General features: G+C 41.6%; 1 protein-coding gene and 1 long non-coding RNA gene across 2 annotated transcripts in view; one reads left to right on the top strand and one right to left on the bottom strand.

Moving 5' to 3' along the window:
• The window catches only part of LOC118396700 (multiple C2 and transmembrane domain-containing protein 2-like), a 41,904-nt gene that overhangs the window by 2,191 nt on the left and 26,428 nt on the right, over positions 1 to 13,285 (bottom strand). Inside the window, exons 19-22 of the mRNA XM_035791059.2 lie at positions 11,805 to 11,846; positions 5,273 to 5,382; positions 4,975 to 5,084; positions 942 to 1,039 (exon numbers count right to left, since the gene is read on the bottom strand). Coding sequence (XP_035646952.1) covers positions 942 to 1,039; positions 4,975 to 5,084; positions 5,273 to 5,382; positions 11,805 to 11,846 — 360 coding nt within the window. The remainder of the gene's footprint in view (positions 1 to 941; positions 1,040 to 4,974; positions 5,085 to 5,272; positions 5,383 to 11,804; positions 11,847 to 13,285) is intronic.
• Positions 1 to 13,285, top strand: part of LOC118396701 (uncharacterized) — a 33,554-nt gene that overhangs the window by 20,107 nt on the left and 162 nt on the right. The gene's annotated exons all lie outside the window — the stretch shown is intronic.

Raw genomic sequence — 13,285 nt, 5'->3', positions numbered from 1 at the left:
GTCCCAATGGAGTCATTTTTAAAACTTTAACAATGTGTCACATAAAAGATGTGAGACATAAAATATGGCAAAACTAAATGTATTCATCTTGTTGTTTTGCCAACTTTACTCAGCCAAAAGAATCACATAGGCTTCTCTCCAACATCACTGAACATTTGGCAATAACTCTCAGAGTGACAACATCAAGGGGACAGTGGAGAAAGAGACCGGGGTTCATTGTCTTTCTAGATCCAGACAGTCACGTATCCTAACTGAATACTGTTTGTGGAGTACTGTACCTGGGAGAGGAAGGCACTGTTTGCTGCTCCGTTTCCTGCCCACACTCAGCCTCTCTCAGTCAGAGAACAGAACAGAGAGAGAACAGGATGAACACCCAGTACCACGTACCCCGACAGCACCCTGCCCTGGCAGCTATCTGCTACCAGCCCTGTGATGTAACGGCAAATTACATATCAGCCATGGCTAATATATGATCACATATGGCAGCCAGCAGGATGGCCGGGTCTCACGACTACATTAATTGACTCCCCCACCCTGATGTGGCGGGGGCAACGTCAGAGTGTCTAAGCTGACACAGAGCTGGTCACACTAGCCACAGACAACCACAGACTTCAGGGGCCCTCCGCCGGCCCCTGGCCAATCACAGGCCCCGACACCACAGCGCTTTTATCACAGAGACAAAACTGCTAATCAGGGACGAGGCTGGAGCGATATGGCGGAGGACAGATCAGAGCAGACCCCATCCAGGCAAAGGGGCAACTGAATCAAACCACCGCCAGAAATAATTGGGCCAGGGGTGCTTTAAACGCGTGAGTTCATTAATAATCAAACAAAGCCAGAGGATATATTTCCCCAACACTTGAGAATTCTGTTAGAGCAAATAATGCAGATATCTTCAGGGAATTCCCTACCTCTATGTGTATGTGAAATTGAACCCTTACCTTTTGAACATCAGAAGGCACCCTCTTGAGGAAATCCAGTATTTCATTATTGTCAATGGCATACGGGTTGCGTAGCTTCTTGGTAAATTTGTTAACGCCTGTGAAAACAAGGACACATTAATAAATAAAGGTGTCATCGAGACCTGCATATTTTTACAAGGAGAAAACAATCTTGCGACCCCTTCCCTAGCTCTTTCACCGCTGTATGAGAAATTGCACCTTGTGATGGTATTAAATTGATCCCCTGGAACTAAATTGAATCTGTATATCAATAAGATGGTGGGGTTGTATGGACAGGGCATCCAAAATCATGGGCATTAATATGGAGTTGGTTTCCCCTTTGCTGCTATAACAGCCTCCACTCATCTTAGGAAGGCTTTCCACTATATGTTGGAACATTGCTGCTGGGACTTGCTTCCATGCAGCCACAACAAGCACTGATGTTGGGCGATTAGGCTTGGCTCGCAGTCGGCGTTCCAGTTCATTCCAAAGGTTGTTTGATGGGATTGAGGTCCAGGCTCTGTGCAGGCTACACCGATCTGGACAAACCATTTCTGTATGGATCTTGCTTTGTGCACAGGGGCATTGTCATGCTGAAACAGGAAACGGCCTTCCTCAAACTGTTGCGACGAAGTTGGTATCACATAATCGTCTAGAATGTAATTGTATGCTGTAGCGTTAAGATCTCTGTTCACATGAATTAAGGGGCTTGCCCGAACCATTAAAAGCAGCCCCAGACCATTGTTCCTCCTCCAGCAAACTTTACAGTTGGCACTATGCATTTGGGCAGGTAGCGTTCTCCTAGTATCCACCAAACCCAGATTCGTCCGTCGGACTGCCAGATGGTGAAGCGTGATACTCACTCCAGAGAACACTTTTCCACTGCTCCAGAGTCCATTGGTGGCAAGCTTTACACCAACTCCAGCCGACTCTTGGCATTGCGCATTGTGATCTTAGGCTTGTGGGCGGCTGCTCGGCCATGGAAAACAATTTCATGAAGCTCCCGACGAACAGTTCTTGTGCTGATGTTGCTTCCAGAGGCAGTTTGGAATGCGGTAGTGAGTGTTGGAACCGAGGACAGATGATTTTTACACGCTATGCGCTGTTCTGTGAGCTTGTGTGGCCTACAACTTCGTGGCTGAGCCGTTGTTGCTACTAGATGTTTCCACTTCACAATAACAGCACTTACAGTTGACCTGGGCAGCTCTAGCAGGGCAGAAATTTAACGAACTGACTTGTTGGAAAGGTGGCATCCTATGACGGTGCCACGCTGAAAGTCACTGAGCTCTTCAGTAAGGCCATTCTACTGCCAATGTTTGTCTATGGAGATTGCATGGCGGTGTGCTTGATTTTATTCAGCTGTCCGCAACAGGTGTGGCTGAAATTAACTAATTCAAAAGGGTGTCCACATACTTTTTTATATGTCGTGTATACAGTACCAGTCAAAAGTTTGAACACACCTACTCATTCAAGGGTTTTTCTTTATTTTACTATTTTCTACATTGCAGAATAATAGTGAAAACATCAAAACAATGAAATAGCACATATGGAATCATAAAGTAACTAAAAAAGTGTATTTTATTTGAGATACTTCAAAGTAGCCACCCTTTGCCTTGATGACAGGTTTGAACACTCTTGGCATTCTCTCAACCAGATTCATGAGGTAGTCAGTGGAAATGCATTTCAATTAACAGGTGTGCCTTGTAAAAAAATTAATTTGTGTAATTTCTTTCCTTCTTAATGCGTTTGAGCCAATCAGTTGTGTTGTGACAAGGTAGGGGTGGTATACAGACAATAGCCCTACTTGGTAAAAGACCAACTCCATATTATTTCAAGAACAGCTCAAATAAGCAAAGGGAATCACAGTCCATCATTACTTTAAGACATGAATGTCAGTCAATGCAGAAAACAACTTTGAAAGTTTCTGCAGTCGCAAAAACCATCAAGCGATTTGATGAAACTGGCCCTCATGAGGACAACCATGGGAAAGGAAGAACCCGAGTTACCTCTGCTACAGAGGATAAGTTCATTAGAGTTAACTGCATCTCAGAAATTGCAGCCCAAATGCGTCAGAGTTCCAGTAACAGACACATCGCAACATCAACTGTTCAGAGGAGACTGTGTGAATCAGGCCTTCATGGTCGAACTGCTGCAAAGAAACCACTACTAAAGGACACCAATAAGAAGAGAGACTTGTTTGGGCCAAGAAACACGAGCAGTGGACATTAGACCGGTGGAAATCTGTCCTTTGGTCTGAGTCCAAAATTGAGATTTTAGGTTCCAACCCCTGTCTTTGTGAGACGCAGAGTAGGTGAATGGATGATCTCTGCGTGTGTGGTTCATACCGTGAAGCATGGAGGAAGAGGTGTGATGGTATGGAGGTGATTTGCTGGTGACACTGTCTGTGATTTATTTAGAATTTAAGGCACACTTAACCAGAATGGCTACCACAGCATTCTGCAGCGATATGCCATCCCATCTGGTTTGCGCTTAGTGGGACTATCATTTGTTATTCAACAGGACAATGACCCAACACACCTCCAGGCTGTGTAAGGGCCATTTGACCAAGAAGGTGAGTGATGGAATGCTGCATCACAAGACCTGCCTCCACAATCACCCGACCTCAATCCAATTGATATGGTATGTGATGAGTTGGACCGCAGAGTGAAGTACAAGCAGCCAACAAGTGCTCTGCATATGTGGGAACTCCTTCAAGAATTTTGGAAAAGCATTCCAGGTGAAGCTGGTTTAGAGAAAACCAAGAGTGTGCAAAGCTGTCATCAAGGCAAAGGGTGGCTACTTTGAAGAATCTAAAATATATTTAGATTTGTTAAACAATTATTTGGTTACAACATTATTCCATGTGTTATTTCATAGTTTTGATGTCTTCACTATTATTCTACAATGTATAAAATAGTAAAAATAAAGAAAAACCCTTGAATGAGTACTGTAGGCATGTCCAAACTTTTGACTGGTACTGTATGTTGGCAGCTCAACAGTACAGAGAATGCTGTAATGCAGGCAGCAGGTGCACAGTAACACAAACATCCATCAGAGCTTTTGAACAGAGCCTGGTGGCTGACTGCAGAACATACATTTCAGTCCGTGTCCAAGGGCGACTCAGGTCCTCTGAGTACACATACAGTACTAAAGCCCGGAGCAGAGATTACCAATCTCCCTTCCCCCTATCACCACTCCACCCCCAACCACCTTTTCATATTAGTCAAACAACCAAAACATTTCTTCTGTTTCCATTCAAATAAAGTTTATTCTTTATCTAATTTTCAATACTGTTATTTCCACCCATTTGGTTGCATTCCACACTCTTTCTAGAAAGCAAACAAATACCTCTAGGTTCTAATGAGACCATATGTTCACTGCTAGCTACATCGCTTACCTCGACGTGTACACAAAGAACCTAAGGACCTAAATGTGTGCAGACGACATGAAAGGCTTGTGTTACAACCAGAGATGGGGGTTAACTGGGGAGTCAGGAGAGTGTATCAGTGCTGTTGTTTGATATGATTTTGGTATTGATTGTGGTGGAGGCAGTGTGGAAGTACAGTTAGTTGTGGGCTAACAGCTGGAGGAGGAGTGTCTGTTTCCCTCTGACCGCTGAGACGACTGTCTTCCTCTGTAGGACTGGAGCAGATAATGAGGGTTTACATCAGGAGCCTACACTGCCCAAGGACATCCTGTTTTATATACAGCATGATGCTCTCTGCCTTGCCGCTCGGCTTTGTTTTCTCACAGACCCTGAGCCTAGCCTCAGACTGGTCTGCTTACATCCCCCACTGAGTGAGCTCTGAGCACAATGGGCCTCTGGAGCTAGCAGTCTGAGCTCTGGGCATTACAGAGATGTGAGGATGGCTGTATGTTCAAATGACTTCAATGAAGAACACGTTATAATGATAACGGATATAAGTGCTATTCCCTGTAATTGTCTTCTTACAACAATGTTTGGCAGAAGGGGAAGCTATCCATTCCAAAATACAGTATGTATTATTCAAATAATGGTGTATATTTGACTTACCCCATATGAAGATAATGTAGCGCAGTGGGATGTAGTATAATGTTGCTGTTGCCACAAAGAGAACCAAGCAGGCCAGGCAGGACAGGAAGGGCACAGACCAGTTGAATGTGCTGTGGATGAAATATTACATCAAATAAAGTCAGAATATCATTATGACTAAGAGGATACAAGATACTGCACAATCAATAATGTAGTTGCTAGCCAAAGCCGTATACACCCACATTTACAGAGAATATTGAACTCCAGTATACTGTAATGTGTTATGAAACATTTCCAAAACTTTAAATGTAAAACTTACTTCTTGACTCTTTCCCCGATGCATGCGATTTCATCCAAAATGTTTTGGACAGTGATGACGATCTCCTGGACCATATGGATTTTGTCCATCAGTCCCTTTTTCCCTGATTCCTAAAAACACAAAGGCACTGATGAGGTCTACTGTGCTGCATGTCAATTGTTTGAGGAAGCAGACAAAGCCCAGTTTATCTCTGCTGTGCTATCATGAGTAATTGATCTATTGAATAGCCTATAATGAGCAAACGATGTCTCTTCAGACTATGCTTTTGAAAATGAGGCAGATTCAATGTTGAAAAGCTGTCATGAGGATGACTGAGATTTCCACTTTTGTCTGCCACAAACAATGGAAGTACTCTACATCTAAAACACAGATTAACTGGAGGATGAGAAAGACATAAAATGGCCATCAGTAATCAGGCAGCAGGCCAGATGACCCAGACAGGAAGACCAGACAGAGGATGTATGGTGCAACTTGTAAGGGAGTCCAATCCCACAAGTCTCCATACAGCGGGTTTGGACTTGTTCTGCCTGTGCTATCCCACCCACCTCTATACTCTGTCTGTTTGTCAGTCTGTCCTCACACCTCTCTGTGTATGTGAGGGAGAAGTGGCTCAGCCACCCCAGAGCGCAGAGTTGTAATCATTGGATGTATTCTCACTCATATACAACTCTCATATCATGTGAATGGACTACGGCAATGTCCACCTTCATCACCAACAAAGTGTATATATAGTGTTATAGTGTTCATTTTGTATTGATATATAAATATCATAGTGAAAAAGTTGTGATATGATACAGACATCTTATATAGACCAGATGGCCATGGTATGGGAAGGTGTCAGTCAATTTCAGTGTGTGTGGGGGGGGGAGATATTCTCAGGCTTGTCTTGAGTTGAATTAGACATGATCAGATGAGTGCTGCTTACAGCAGAGGAGAAGCAGCGCTGGGAAGCTTTCCAGAAGGAGAGGCTGGAGATGATAACACCAGTAATGCAAGCTAAAGAGGGCTGAGAAGACTCACATCAAAAGGAGGACATAATGACAGGAATGATGACAGAGAAGAGCGAGGGAGAGAGAGGGGAGGTATCTGATGTAGTCCAACAGGAGGCTTGAGGATGTCTATATGTTTGTCTTAGAAGGCAGTTCCAGCCCCAGCCTGGGCTCAGTGACAGTGTCCAGACAGAATGCTTTTATCAGTGTCTCATGAGGCAGCCCCTGGGAAAACACGCTGTCCGCCAGGCAGCACAGAGCAGCGAGACTCCCCACTGTCAGTCCCCAGTCTCCTCCACAACAACCACAGGAAGAGAGCAATTCCCACGAGGCCGCTGGAAATATCTCAAATATGCTCTCTCAGAGATCCTTGAAGAGATTATTATCCCATAGTATGATACAATAGAGAGAGGGGGATAGTACTGTAGCCTATCATCCTATAGAATAGATTACTATCCCATAGTGTCATAAAATAGAGAGAGAGTGATAGTACTGTAGCCTATCATCCTATAGAATAGATTACTATCCCATAGTGTCATACAATAGAGAGAGGGGGATAGTACTGTAGCCTATCATCCTATAGAATAGATTACTATCCCATAGTGTCATACAATAGAGAGAGAGGGATAGTACTGTAGCCTATCATCCTATAGCAAAGATTACTATCCCATAGTGTCATACAATAGAGAGAGAGGATAGTACTGTAGCCTATCATCCTATAGCATAGATTACTATCCCATAGTGTCATAAAATAGAGAGAGAGTGATAGTACTGTAGCCTATCATCCTATAGAATAGATTACTATCCCATAGTGTCATACAATAGAGAGAGGGGGATAGTACTGTAGCCTATCATCCTATAGAATAGATTACTATCCCATAGTGTCATACAATAGAGAGAGAGGGATAGTACTGTAGCCTATCATCCTATAGCAAAGATTAATATCCCATAGTGTCATACAATAGAGAGAGAGGGATAGTACTGTAGCCTATCATCCTATAGAATAGATTACTATCCCATAGTGTCATACAATAGAGAGAGAGGGATAGTACTGTAGCCTATCATCCTATAGCAAAGATTAATATCCCATAGTGTCATACAATAGAGAGAGAGGGATAGTACTGTAGCCTATCATCCTATAGAATAGATTACTATCCCATAGTGTCATACAATAGAGAGAGGGGGATAGTACTGTAGCCTATCATCCTATAGAATAGATTACTATCCCATAGTGTCATACAATAGAGAGAGAGGGATAGTACTGTAGCCTATCATCCTATAGCAAAGATTAATATCCCATAGTGTCATACAATAGAGAGGGATAGTACTGTAGCCTATCATCCTATAGCATAGATTACTATCCCATAGTGTCATAAAATAGAGAGAGAGTGATAGTACTGTAGCCTATCATCCTATAGAATAGATTACTATCCCATAGTGTCATACAATAGAGAGAGGGGGATAGTACTGTAGCCTATCATCCTATAGAATAGATTACTATCCCATAGTGTCATACAATAGAGAGAGAGGGATAGTACTGTAGCCTATCATCCTATAGAATAGATTACTATCCCATAGTGTCATACAATAGAGAGAGAGGGATAGTACTGTAGCCTATCATCCTATAGCAAAGATTAATATCCCATAGTGTCATACAATAGAGAGAGAGGGATAGTACTGTAGCCTATCATCCTATAGAATAGATTACTATCCCATAGTGTCATACAATAGAGAGAGAGGGATAGTACTGTAGCCTATCATCCTATAGCATAGATTAATATCCCATAGTGTCATACAATAGAGAGAGAGGGATAGTACTGTAGCCTATCATCCTATAGAATAGATTAATATCCCATAGTGTCATAAAATAGAGAGAGAGTGATAGTACTGTAGCCTATCATCCTATAGCATAGATGACTATCCCATAGTGTCATAAAATAGAGAGAGAGTGATAGTACTGTAGCCTATCATCCTATAGCATAGATTACTATCCCATAGTGTCATAAAATAGAGAGAGAGTGATAGTACTGTAGCCTATCATCCTATAGAATAGATTAATATCCCATAGTGTCATACAAAAGAGGGAAGGATAGTACTGAAGAGTATCATCCTATGAATCATAGTTTTATAGAAGAGAAACTGTCTGCAACGAGACAAAAAAAACTCCAACCTAGTCTAATGTGAATGCAGAATGCGTATCATTTACTTCACATTAGGTGTTAATTTAGTTCTTTCTCCTGAGCTCTGAGTCACAGCAGAGGAAACTGTTTGTGCCTGCTAAAAAGCCATTAAGATCCATGTCTGTGTGCTCCTGATGGACAGAGAGCTGCGCACGGGGAAATGAGAGCTCACTGGATAGCCTCATCAGTTAGAGATATGAAAGGGAATCTGAGCCTATCTAAAATTGATTAAGGCCCCCTAAACATGAATTAGGATTCAAATCTGATAAAGTCTGATATGAACTCTTATTTAGAACAGATAGGACTGTGTGGACAAGGTAGATGTAGCCAAAGATGACTTAGGTGAAGAAAAATAAACAATAAGAATAAGAATAATTGAGGTTTCTTTGAAAAAAAAGAATGCAAATGATATGTACTTTAAAGTATGCATCAATAAGCTCTCATGATTATCACCTTTCATCTCCCTTGAAGTCCTCCATCTCCTTAGTGATGAGCATTGGAAGTCCTTTACTACATCACTCATTTGATGATATTATTTATCTTCGTTCATTTTCCCTTTTAGCCGCCTACAAAATTGTTCTGTGCTGCTGGTAAACAAAAATAAATAAAATGGCTTCCTTTGAAGTGAAAGGGATGGGTATACTGGTGGGGATGGACCACATAAATCATAAATGTGTACTGATTAGGAAACCTGTGTCAAATCATATTCTCATTTCAGATCAAATTGTAAAAGCTATACCTTTTAAAGGGAACAGATTTGATCTCCTGCACAAAGGTAAATACAAAATGTGGTTTCACAGGCATGTGGGGCATAATAATCTGCTGAAAAAAAAGTTAATTTAACATTGCTTTAATTTGAATAAATGAAACCAAATTTGAATATTCATTCAAAGCTTGACTGAATATTTTCTAGTGACTTATTCCACAAAGAAGAGAAACGTTAATCTTAATGTAAAACACCTGTGATTTTGACGTGGATTCTTTTATGATATTAAAACGAGCTAACAAACAAATGGATACACAAACAAACGTGTGAGGAATGAGCAGCTCCCAGAGGCAGTACGTGATACATACCTCCCATAATGCACATCACTGACTATGACATCAGCAGTCTGTCTAGCTGGTGTGCTGAAGGTGACCCAGTGGTGACTAGGGTCTGAGGGGGTAAGGGAAAGCACCCCTTCAGCTCAGTCTGTCACCCCCTCAACCCACCTACCCAACCCCCTGCTCCCCTGGGCAGTGCTTGAGGAGCAACACTCCCCCCTATTTACCCTGGACCAGCCATACCAGCCAGGGGCCATAGAAGACATGTTTTATCTTCTCTGTTCATTGTGGTGGAGATCTATGGGGCTTGTTTTGCTTTTCTAGTTGTTTTAATGTTATTTAATAAATATTGTCCATCTACACATAATTGATACCTAAGGCCAACGGGAAGTCACTTTGGCCACACATCATTTGTAAGCTGTCTTTTTCCCTGAGGACAGATTTGTTCAGAGAGAGAGATCTGTTGTGTATTATCCTGATGTAACGTAGCCGGGCCTTTCGTCTCCCTTTAACGTCATGCTCTCACATTCCAACTGCTCTATCGGAAGTTTACATATCTCCTTCCTCCAGGGGAAAACAGGGAAAAAACATTTGAGTGGCAATGGTAACCTTCTCAGAGGGAATAGCCTTTATTCACTTCTTAGCGAAAAGACTACAATAAAAAAATAGTGCGTTTGAAGTCATGAAATTTAACACTGATCACTCTTTAACCCCAAATAGTTTGAAAGAGCACTTTGATATGAAGTGTAAAGCTACATTGCTTGGTCTGTCTGCCTGATATCACATTTAAGTGACAGCAAAACCATAACACGACTTTCAAATAAGCCACTTTAAATTAAAGCTGACATCTTAAAACAAACACAGGCAACTGCTTAATTAGTCAATGAAAGCAGATATTTCATTTTCACAGAGTGTGAATGGGCTTAGTGGGCTCACGTTAAACCTTTCAGAGAGGACTTCAAGGAACAAGAATGATTTGGTTTAAGCCGTTACACTGAGCTCCACAACACATGGACATGTATTTGGAAAAATCTACTCCCTGCTTTTTAAAAACATACTCATTTTTCATCTAAAGGAGAAAACAAACAGAGAATAAAAATACAAAAAAGCCAAATTATTGAGGATGAGTGAAATTATAAAGACCTGCTACTAATGATCCTATTCAGTAGTAGAAGTATTAAAAGCAACAAAAGCAGCACATCCTCATTCACTATTCATACAAACACACAATTGTCATATCATTACTATTTGTTTGGGGACTGGGTTGTCTTTTCTAAGCTATGATTACAAACGTAGTGCAACTAAGTGTAAGCTGTATTATGTGTATGCACACATACCATGAATTAGCCTGTGCTTTCAGACAGGATTTGGAGGACAGGCCTGTTTTTTAGCAGAGGGTGTTCCTCTCCGTAGATGACGGTAGCCCCCGGTCATCACAACAGAATATATTAAGCACATTATGGATATGATTCCTGGGCCCAGGCGCACTGCAGAGGGGTCATTGCTTGGAGGCTTTGCAGCAGCTCCACACTTCCCCACTTCTCCACCATAAAGCAATAATACACATCCCATTAACTCTTGTCTCTCCTAACCAAAATGAAGGGAAATGTCTAGATAAGAGGAACAAGGAGGAAAAGACATGACACTTTTGTCTTCTTCTTTTGGTGTGGTCAGCAGTGGAGGCTGTTGGGAGGAGCTATAGGAGGATGGGCTCATTGTAATGGCTGGAATGGAATACAATGAACGTCCACTGGTGGACAGGCATTCAAATAATTGTTTTGGTATTATCAAGTTCAGATGAACAATTATAAATAAGGCCTCATTATGAATATAGAGATCCAATTGTTTAAGCGACTGATAATCTTGATAGAACAGTAAGTACATGCTCTTAGCCTCATTTGTTATTGTAGGGAAAAGGTTAGTCTCATAGTTACCATCCCATTTAGAAAAGTCTAGTGAGAAAATCTTCACTCACTGCTAATATCTCCAACGACAGACAAACGTCAATTAACGATGCAGTTTAGCGTAGATTTGGAGTTTAAAAGGGCTGGGACACTGCGGCAGAGCACATTTGTAGTGATACTGAATACTCAATGAAATAGACTGCAGGTGCTGAAGGAAATGTGTTTGTTCACATGCTATTACTGTTTACCTACAGTCTGCCCTAATTTTGAATGCATGAAATGTTCTCTTCTTGGGTAAAGACAAGTTTCTGAGAAAGGATTTCCAGTGGAACTATGCAAAAGTCCCAACTAGAACTTGTACAGCTGGCATACAGAATATACTATAGAATAGTCCAAAATTAAGGAAATAAAATACCTTCTCATCTTCCTCCTCATCATCGGTCATGTTCATGTTCACCTACAAGAGAATGGAGAGAGGTAGTGTGTTTTCAAATGGACAAGGACACATGCGGGCACTGGAGCATTTTGAACAAACACCTAGTAATGAAATTCTGCTCTAGTACATATACCCCTATTGGGAGAGGCCTGTTTCCATAGAGACGGCTTCACAGGGGTGACCTCACACAAAAGGAGAGGTGAAAGAGGGCCTTCCTCACAAGAGCACTGTCACAGCAAAGCAATCTAATTTCTTCACAACATAAACACAACAGAAAAACAGAAAGAGGAAAAAAACATTTAATTTGGATGCTGTTGCCTAGATCCCTTTACATCAAGTCATCCCTGACCCCTGCATGGTGCACACTGTGACATTGCCTGGGAACAGGGTTGTGTTACTGCCGGGCACAGGGTCACAGAGAGGTGAAAGAGGCTCCACACTGGATATGAGGGTGAATCCAGGCTTTAACATTTCCCGGGGACTGCATCTTTGCCAGCAGCCTCAAACAATCAGTGAGCTAGGGTTGGGGATGGATACGTTGCTGCAGGGAGGGGATGTTTGCAGGCCAAGGCCCCGGCCGTCGAGATGGCTTACAACACAGTGAAATTGGAGGGCATTGAGAAGTGTGAACAGCATTAACCTTTACAGACATGGCTAGGGGAGACTTGATTTCCATAACCTAGTCTTTGATACAGAGGAGATAGCCATGTTATCTTGAGAATGTACTCATTGCACTTTGTCTACAACAGTATCTACACAACATGAATACAATGTTGTATGCTGTTAAACAGCCACCACTAACATTGAGTGGCAGCTGCCAACACACTGTCATTGACACTGACCCAACTCTAGCCACTTTAATAATGGGAATTGATGGGAAATGATGTAAATATATCACTAGCCACTTTAAACAATGCTACCTTATATAATGTTACTTACCCTACATTATTCATCTCATATGCATACGCATATACTGTACTCTACATCATCGACTGCATCCTTATGTAATACATGTATCACTAGCCACTTTAACTATGCCACTTTGTTTACTTTGTCTACATACTCATCTCATATGTATATACTGTACTCGATACCATCTACTGTATGCTGCTCTGCCATGCTGCTCTGTACCATCACTCATTCATATATCCTTATGTACATATTCCTTATCCCCTTACACTGTGTATAAGACAGTAGTTTTGGAATTGTTAGTTAGATTACTTGTTGGTTATCACTGCATTGTCGGAACTAGAAGCACAAGCATTTCGCTACACTCGCATTAACATCTGCTAACCATGTGTATGTGACAAATAAAATTTGATTTTGATTTGATTTGAAATAATACTGTATTGGTATCAACATGGTAAAAAAATACATATATTTTTTATTAATACATTTAGCAAAAATGATGCTAATGGCATACTCTTGTCACGCCCTGATCTGTTTCACCTGTCCCTGTG

The sequence above is a fragment of the Oncorhynchus keta genome, chromosome 17 (genome assembly GCF_023373465.1).
Source record: "Oncorhynchus keta strain PuntledgeMale-10-30-2019 chromosome 17, Oket_V2, whole genome shotgun sequence".
Classification (NCBI taxonomy): Eukaryota; Metazoa; Chordata; class Actinopteri; order Salmoniformes; family Salmonidae; genus Oncorhynchus; species Oncorhynchus keta.
The sequence above is the reverse complement of the archived record's forward strand: the minus strand, read 5'-3'. Positions and strand labels throughout refer to the sequence as shown.